This window comes from Branchiostoma belcheri, unplaced genomic scaffold (genome assembly GCF_001625305.1).
Source record: "Branchiostoma belcheri isolate BF01 breed outbred unplaced genomic scaffold, Haploidv18h27 scaffold33, whole genome shotgun sequence".
Classification (NCBI taxonomy): Eukaryota; Metazoa; Chordata; class Leptocardii; order Amphioxiformes; family Branchiostomatidae; genus Branchiostoma; species Branchiostoma belcheri.
In genome coordinates, this window is record NW_017803943.1 from 1,252,005 (window position 1) to 1,261,487 (window position 9,483).

At 41.8% G+C, this 9,483-nt stretch overlaps 1 protein-coding gene across 1 annotated transcript in view; it reads left to right on the forward strand.

Moving 5' to 3' along the window:
• The first annotated feature begins 6,564 nt into the window (after positions 1-6,564).
• The window catches only part of LOC109475178 (cAMP-specific 3',5'-cyclic phosphodiesterase 4C-like), a 222,234-nt gene continuing 219,315 nt past the window's right edge, over positions 6,565-9,483 (forward strand). Inside the window, exon 1 of the mRNA XM_019775723.1 lies at positions 6,565-6,760. Within this exon, the coding sequence (XP_019631282.1) occupies positions 6,614-6,760 (147 nt within the window). The 5' untranslated portion in view covers positions 6,565-6,613. The remainder of the gene's footprint in view (positions 6,761-9,483) is intronic.

A 9,483-nucleotide genomic window follows, 5' to 3' on the forward strand; every position in this document is an offset into this window, starting at 1 on the left:
TCCTGGAATTCCAGATCCATGGAGACCACCTGTGCGCACGAAAAAAAAAACAGTTGCACACCAGGGATTAAATTTTATTATCTATACAGAAATACTGCACCGACGTGGCTTAAGAGATCGGCTTCTTCGTGAATCCTGCTGTAAATGATTTGATGACCAAGTGTTAAAATTGCCGGAGGCGGTGAAATGTTGACGTCAGAGCCGGCAGGAGGGATTCCCACTGTTTCCTCTCTTATACAACATGCATGTGCTGTAGAACTGCTTTCTAGTAGACCCAGATCAGTACATTGAAAAGCTTACCATCCACTGGTCGTGACACGAAAGGCGGACGACAGTAGGTTATTTTACAGGTTCAAAGTGCCGCTTGATCTTTTCGAACATATGTACATAGAAAAGGGCAGACATAACCGCATTCCTCTGCAGCAAAGAATTGCCAATACTCTCATTTAGATAAAATCAAAGTTGACGATCAGTGCCATTTTATTGTTGACTGTGCATTATATAGGAATGAGAAATATCCTCTATAATTTATCTATTAATCTATATATTTTAAAATATTTTTTTTTCCTTGAACTGTACCTACCTTGTAAAAACATAATGGCCAGTGTACTAGTTACCCCGTCCTGCTACATTAGTCTATCTCAAAAACAACGTTATGAATCGTATGAAGTAAAACCTGCAGTACCATTTCCAGGTGCATGGCGTGTCACGACATGTGACAGTCCTAACACCCGCAAATCCGCCGTGAAGCCACCATGGATGAAACCTACCCGAAAGAACCCTGGCAACACGGAAAACAGACTTAGCGCAGAGTTTAGACTCTTCTGTATCGTAAGAACTGGCAAACACGTTGCCAGACGTGTGGCCTATCGCATAAGCTGGCAGAGAGCCGACGCAAGACTTGTGGAAATCTGGCGAAAGCCTTGCTCTGAGGCTAGGTTTATGTCGGATAACGGACGCTGTGGTGCACGTAGTGGAGCTTATTCTCACCTTACGGAGTTTATCAGAATGCCCTGTCTTAAAGGCATCCAATACAATTTCAGGGCGGTAAAACATAAAATATATTGTACATGAGGAAATCTGTCTGATATTGACATTTACTGCCATGTCTTAGCACATTTGCATCATTATTTCAAACTTGAAGCGTTTGAATAGCCCCAAGTCAAACTATGTGAGGAGTTCCTTTATTTCAGGGCAGTTCCGTAGTTACCAACGGCTTCTTTTCTTTCTTTCTTTCTTTCTAACGTCAGAGGAGTAATGACTCCGGCAACCACCTAGGTCCTCCTCCCTCGAGCATGTCCAATAATGTCTTCAGACCGTTCATTGTTATGACTCCCAACTTGAGCTATGTCATAAGTCTTCTGCTATCCCCACGAAGGTACACTCGTCCTCCCTCTCCTCTCTTGATTCCCTTCTCCTCAAGTCTCGTCATTGACCAAGTAGTTGGACCGTTGTGCCTTGACAGACAGTTCTTCTGGATTATATCCACAACATCGGGCACAGTCAACTTTATGTCACAAAAGGGTACCAATCTGAGCTTCTTACTGTCGCTCGCTACAATGGACAACAGAGGATGGCACCCAGCCCAGAGCCTCGGAGGATCGAGGTCGTTAGTTTTTCAGAACAGGCGAAAATCGATGCGCGGGCAGATGTCACCCATAAAATTAAATCAGCGTGGCCTAACTATGACAAGAATCACCTCAATTTATTGTCAGTGTGACATCACCCTTACTGACAGTGTCAGAAAACTTGGAGAGACAGTTATACCCCCTGGTTCCTGGCGTTTAGTGTTCATACATACAAATCATAAAAATCGTGTTAAAAAGTAGTGGATGGTGCATCGGTGGTCTGTAATTTGACTATTCATCATGCTCAAGACAGTAGCCATTCCGGTATTACATCATGTTGACTTACGATGTGTAGTGTCATAACTGACAGGTTAGATTACTTGGAATCTAACTGTCTGCAAAATTAAAGTACACCATCGAGCATCTAATACCCACCCTTCCCCTCATAGAGGCTGTGTACTAAACCATATCGGACAGGTCCGTAGTTGGCGATGTTCCGCTTGTCGATTTTTCATGAGCCGATTGCGGCTGACCTTGCTCCACGTGCGTCATGTAGCGTCATACGGGTCTAGTTAGCTCCGAGCTTCTCTCATCTGCAGAACTTAACAAGAAATTCCATTTGCTTATCTCAAATGTTCGCAGCAAGGGCGGCAGATGCAGATCTGTCTCCAAGTGGTTGTTTAATATGGCAGACACCGTGACAGAATCAGCTCTTATCTTTGTACATTAACAGAGAAGCGATTGGAAGCGCACGAACACCGGAGATGGCAAAGAAATTGGAAAAATAGATTGGAATTTCCTGAGGAATACGGGGCGTACGTGCCAAACTGGGGGCGAAGCAATTACATCAAGGAGAGAACACAGCCACGCTGAGAACGTACTTTGTCTTAGGCCATGTTGATTTGATTATATGGGTGACATCCACGCGCGCATGAATTTTCGTCCGTTGCCAAAAAAGTTTTCGACCAAATACTGTAAATCGTATAAAGCAGCTGCTAAATGAGGAAATACATGCTGTCAATTGAATAAAAAGGAAAACGATACTAATGCCGTAGAATGCCAAAATCAAAGGAAAAGAAGAAAATGTGAAGAAATGAAAATATAGAGTGTATTATCCGCCATACCATACTCTTTGGTGTTTAGTCATTTGCTCAACCTCCATGACCACGTAGATTTCGTAATGAAGGCAACGTTTTTGCCAAACTTTTTTTATTCGCACGCTCGCATCAGTTTTGAGGTTCCCAGAGGAGCGTTAACCATGTATCAATAATAAATCAAATCAACATGGCCTTATGAAGAAGATGCAAGACAGGGGACTAAAAAAGAAGAAAGACCTGAATTTGAACCCAAGAGGCACTAAAATATCACATACTGTTTCCCGCACGTCGAATACATCACATAACACGTATGTACAATTACTCTCCCGTGATGGCTTCTCTACACTGGGCGGTAGCTTTCATCAATTCCCACGATTCGTCAAAGCTAGTGGAGTTTGATGGCGAACTTATTTCACTTGATGGATAACTGAGATCCAGTTGACATTAGTCTTACAAATAGCTGCACATCGGGACTCATAAACGACAATACGTCAGGTTTCTATAGGCCTATAAAATGTGCCATCCCCCTCCCCGCACACACACAGAAAGAAGCTTCATTGGCGCAACAGAAAAGCACAGCGGCTTTCGTGTTGTGTGGTGTTCCACAAAATATAAATACAAAATAAATAATAAAATTCTACCTAATAAGCAAAAAGGGCTGACAGAAGTAAATCTATAATAGCAAAATATAAGGAATGTATGTGAGGGTTGTTGGACGTTTCGGTGTGGCCACATTTGTAGTATATTTTGATGTTGTAGAATGTGCAGCAGTGTATGGCGCATGTCCGCTAGTCTGTGACTGACAAAAGTAACATTATCTAATGCTGAGGTCACATCTCCAAACCGGAGCCCGGCCGGGCTGTTTCCATAACGAAAAATCAACAATTTTTTTTCAAGAATATACGCAAATAGTTATATTATCATTTTTTAAAACTTTTTTGTGCTTTGTTGTCTTTTATACCATATACCATAGACCTCAGCACGTATTTTTCTGTAACAAGACATTACGTCTGCACGACTACCCCAAGACTACCCTCAGTTTGTGATCGTGCGACAATCCTATGATGCATGTAAATTTAACGGGTCTTTATTTGCTGGCTGTTAAAACACGTCTGTAAGCCAAGAAAAAAAAAACAGAACAAGAATGAAATACGGCCATTTAGTTGCGAATCACGTCATGCCCATATCCTGATGATGCCAAATTGCTGTATCGTTAGTTACTGTCATGACTGTTGGAATGGCTGGCGGCTTCCAAAACTGTCGATCCGGCTGTACATTATCTGTCGAACTTCTCAGTTCAGTTCAAAGACTGGAAACTCAAGGGCATCCAAATAGTCGGATGTTCATACAAGCTACAGAGACCTGAGAGAGGGTGTATGTATGACCTTCTCCTGGAATCCCAAACTGATCTGAGCGTGCCAGTAAAAAGATAAAGGATTTGGCAAAAAAAGTTGCCTTCATTATGAAGTCAACGTGGTCAACAAGGTTGAACAAATGACTTAAAACACAGAGTATCGTATGGCAAATGATAGACTCTTCATTTTCATTTCTTCACATTTTCTTATTTTACTTTGGAATTCTACGACTCAGTATCATTTTTCATTTTGTTTTTTGAAAATTTACGGCATATATTTGCTCATTTTGCACCTGATTTGTACGTTATACAGTATATGGTCGCAGACCCACAAAAATCACAGCCATGTACTTACAATTCAGAGAAAGTCCGTTGTGTATTCTTGATGATACTTCTCAGCGTTACACGCACGAATGAATAACAAAACTAACCGGCTACATGTTTCCATGATACATGCTAAAAGGTCAAAATCCTCATAAACGAAGATAGAAGAAAATTTACGGACTAAAAATAGATGATCCCACCGGATGTGTGAATATACGATCAGTGGTTGTTCATCGTAAGCACAGCATGAGACGCCCCATAAAGATCCCCATATGGTGCCATTTCAGAATAATCCTCGCTATTATACTTATTCGTATCATGCCATGCTTTTGAAGCCATCGACTTATTTCAACATGAATATGTTCTCGCTATCATCCGAAACCCTTTCATGTATAAAGTAGGAATCAGTCACAGCAATGAACGTGTAAAACGACAAAAAAGATAAAGGGCATATTGTATAATTTGAAATATAGCATAACAGTTACTGTATTTTATAATGCTAGGTATACTTGCGTCTAAGCATATTACACTTTAGTTCGACATAGTTATCTTACAACGTTTTGAACAATTTTGGAAAACGTATTCTGACAAAATCATATGTTCATAGATATGTTCAAGTTATAAACATACAATTTTGTCAGCATAATTTTTCCAAATTCTTTAAAATGCATAAATGTGGTCGATTTTGCGTTGAATTCGGAAAGACAATTTCACATCCAAATGCAGCCATTCTTTTAATACGTTATAGTTATTGGTTCGAATATACAAGCTTCATATGAATAAATTGTGATGCAAATACTATAAAGAAGCACGTGTATCGACACCGTACAGCCTCATAACATTGACGTTCAACCTTTATCAAATTGTCCATGGCTGTCAAGGCACTGATGTGTTACAACGTGGCGCGTTAAACCGTTTTGTGGCAAAGGCTGTGCGAGGAGATTAATTTTCGACCTTCTGGTCAGAAATCTCCCCGAGAATCAACACCATACAACAGCGGTCGGGTCTGATGAAGACACACGGTGGAATTGGGTTTCCTCAATCATCGGAAATGACGCAGGCTCGCGGGTGAAAGGTTCAAACTCAAATTGATTACATCTGGTTAAACCGTTCGATATAGCTTACAGCGCACATATTCATATATCAGTGGGTGTGAGGGTTGTTGATATGGTGTTTAAGAGGATAGATATGGCTTATAAAGCACATGTATTCGCTCATGCTACGTTTGCTAAGGCTATAAAACATATAGTTTACATGAAAACATTTGTGGTGTTTCACAAATATTCATTATTCTCAGTTTGCAGCACGTTTTAAAGGCATCCAGTGCAATTTCAGAGCGGCAAAACAAAAAAAAATCCTGGATAATTATTCTAAGGAATCTGATATGGACATTTACTGCCATTTCTTACACACATTTTCGTCATCATTTCATACTTGGAGCGCCCGAACATAAACTACGCGAGGCATCTCATTATTTTGGGGTACCACCTATAAACTAGAAGCAGCCTACAATAAAAAATGAGAAACTGTTTTCCGTCAGCGACATCGTATTTTTGTCTCACAGATATCATTATGCTAATAGATAGGATTGATTCAACTCACTACATTTAGAGATTGACCAAAAAATTGAGTTTGAAAATCCAGTTTAGCTGACATGAAATTGCATTTTGGATGCCTTTAAATATACTGTCGCCTTCAGTGCAGATTACACATGAGGGGAAACCAACAAAGACCACGTATCACTGTAAAACTGAAAATATACGCAGCCCGCCAGACTAGTTGCTACTCCGCTAAACGAGAACAATACGACCAACAGTCTCGGGCTGGGAGAGAAACCCTGCGGTAACCTTGACCTCACTGTGCGGCGCCGCGTCAGTTAAATGATCGAAGCCCCCTTGCGGTGGGATTGGTATTTAAAATAGGAGGTGCCCTGAAAACCATTTCATCAATAGGTAAACGTAGAGAGTGGTGAGACGTTGAGTAACGCGTGTGCGTGATGTCTGCAGTCCCACTCCGCGTCAGGGATACCTGTAACCCTACCCTACTGTAGGCTGGTGTACGGCGGGTTGCGTGATTGTGACGGGAAGGGAACGGAGGTGTGCATGTACATGTATACACGCCGTCGTACTGACGTGGTTTTGCGGCGCTGCGTGTCGTTGCTGTGATCCACTGTGCACCCGGTCGCTGCAGATAGGACGGCCCTTGTTTAGACATCTGTCCTGCCATTGCTGTTACTGTACCTGAACATTACTGTGAGTCGTACAGACGACATGGGGGACAGAGATCGGCCACCTTGGAGCGTGCGCTCGCACTCCTGGTGCGGGAAGTCCCACCTGAACATACGGCGGTCTCTCAGCATGCCGGACGGCACTGCAGCGACTCTACGCCGAGAGGAGCACCCAGACAAGCCGGTCCAGGTGAGCCAATCTACCTTAACAGTCTTTACCCCAAAAAGTACGTTATCGGGGCTGCTTGTATGTTGTGATACAAAATCCTAACACTGTAGCGACCATTCCGAACTGGTTGTACCACTGTTGGTGTCGACATTGGTGAAATAATGCCCGGAAGGGTTTAGATACGCTGCCTACGAAATTAAGCTTACGCGTGAATACAACAAACACATGGCTGACACAACAACTCCACAATTCACACACGAAGTACAGTGAAACCCAGGGTTTTATATACAATCTTCCCTCCCCCTACAATGGCGTCTGTGGGGTTCGGTTAATTTTAATTTGGCAAGTTGACATTCAAATACTTGCACGTGCGGCTGATTACTACTGCAGAATCCAATCAATTTTCAGAAACGCCCCCCTCCCATATCTTGTTACCCCTTACATTATTCAGAAAACCCTACTGTAAGGTAACAAGAAGACCTAGGTAAAAGAGTTGAGACGGGTATCTATCATAAGTATAGTAGAACGAAGAATACGAGGACACGTCTTCATTATCCAGTTGCAACTATATCTTAACCCGCCATTGTTGACTAATTTCCACGTCATTTCACACATCAATCATCTGTCTTGCGCAATATTAGTCAACAACTCTGACTTGAACAGAGCCTGAGGAATGGTAGCTCGGTTTTAGGTATTGTATTTATTGATTTTGTGCAAAGGCAATGAATCAACCGACTGAGGGAAGTTTTAAGGTTAAACCGACATCAGGAGTTGACTCTCGAAAACAGACAAGGTCGATCAATCAAGTGTTGGATGGTTTTCATGCCACATTTATCTGATTTGACTTCAAACTACAAGCCTGTGGCAGTCCGTGGTGTCTTTATCAATCTGGGCGAATATGCAACGGACGTAAGATTAAGTGTGTTTAGTAAGAAAGTAGGAAAATATACGGGAAAAATGATACTTAGTAGTTTGGGGTATGAACGTTAACGGTAGTGAAGTTTTTATCGTTGTAGCGTTAGTAGGTTGACTATTTTAGTATTCAACTTTTGTTGTACAGACATGCCTTTTTAAAGACATCCAATGCAATTTTCAGGGCGAGTAAATATTCTGATCATTTGTTTTTAATGTAGTAAAGTTAAATCAATCCTATCCCATAGCGTACTGATATCTGTGAGGCAAAAATGTGATGTTACTGAGGAAAACGGTTGCTTTTTTCGTATTGTAGGCTGATTCTAGCAATTTAATGAAAAGAAACGCTTGTTTTAGGGCTATTTCAAACTCTCAAAGTATGAAATAATGCCGAAAATGTGTCGTGAAATAGCAGCAAATGTTGATATCAGACAGATTTCCTTATCCAGAATATTTTTAGTTTTAGTTTTGCCGCCCTGAAATTGGATTGGATGACTTTAATATCAACATGGCATCTGAAACACCTGAGGCGTCAGGTCGTGACTCTTTGCTTCTATTTTTAGTGCTAGTTTTCTTGGAGATGAAAGAACCAGCTATATCTAGTTCATTCCCTATTCATTCCTTGACAAAGGTTGGCTATTTTTATAGTTATAGATCCTTTTTCATGATTTAAGATTCTTTCTGTGGTCAAGTTGCTTCCATTCATCCTTTCTGTGGTCTTATACTGTTGTGAAGATCAGCTCATGTGAAAAAGTTTAGCCGAGAATACCCCGTTAGCGAACTGTACCTGTATCTGTATCTGTATAGCTGGTTTAACCGCCCTCCGGCGTAACACACCAGCTATTGTGAGCTATATATTATCTCAGTTCTCCACGGCTAGCCTTTCCAAGATTTCATTCACGTAAATACGATCGATTTATGAAGAATTTGATATCAAAGGGAACGCGACGAACGACGTTAAAGCGTGAGATAGCCTGAGGGTGGGTCAAACCATTCGCAACTTCACGGGGGGAAGAGTTGTACTCAACCGTACGTCTGTCTCCAGATTCAATGGAGCTGTAACAGGGGTCAGTTCAGCTCACCAAACAACAGTTACGCAAGCAACTGAATATGATTGTCCTTTACTATCGCAATGAGGCAAATCAACCAAGGTTCAGAACAGCTTTTAACTTGTCAGGAAAAGAAGTTATGATAAATATCTGGCATTATGATGCACGACTTCAAGTGGCACAAACTATTGAACGGAACCCTCTAACGCTATTATCCAATGCAATTTCAGGGCGGCAGAACTTGATTTTGAAAGTCAAATTTCTGGTCATTCTTTTAACGGAGTAAGTTGGATCAACCATAACCCATAGAATACTGATATCTGTGAGGAACAAAAATTCGATGTCGCTGACAGAAAATACTTGCTTATTTTGTATCGTAGGCTGGTTCTAGCTATTTATGGGCGGTATGCCTCACGTAGCTTGTTTTGGGGCTATTTCAAACACTTCATGTATTATGTACTAAGAAATGGCAGTAAATATAGAATACAACACGGGGTATTCCGTATCGCCCGAGGTATCGGCCCGACCGCGGGTCGGATCGCCCGACGGCCGCAGGCCGGAGGGCGATCCGACTCGCGGGAGGGCCGGGACCGAGGGCGATGCGGAATACACCGTGTTGTATTTTATTTATATCATACCCACCCAAGAAAACGCGCCTTTCAATGCAAGATGAGCGAAAAGTTGGTGCCCCTAAACCCTCAAATGCAACAACATCAGTTCCAACGTCCGGATTCTGTATTCGAATTTTCGAAAAGGGCGCACGCGGGTAGGACGAAACGCGTT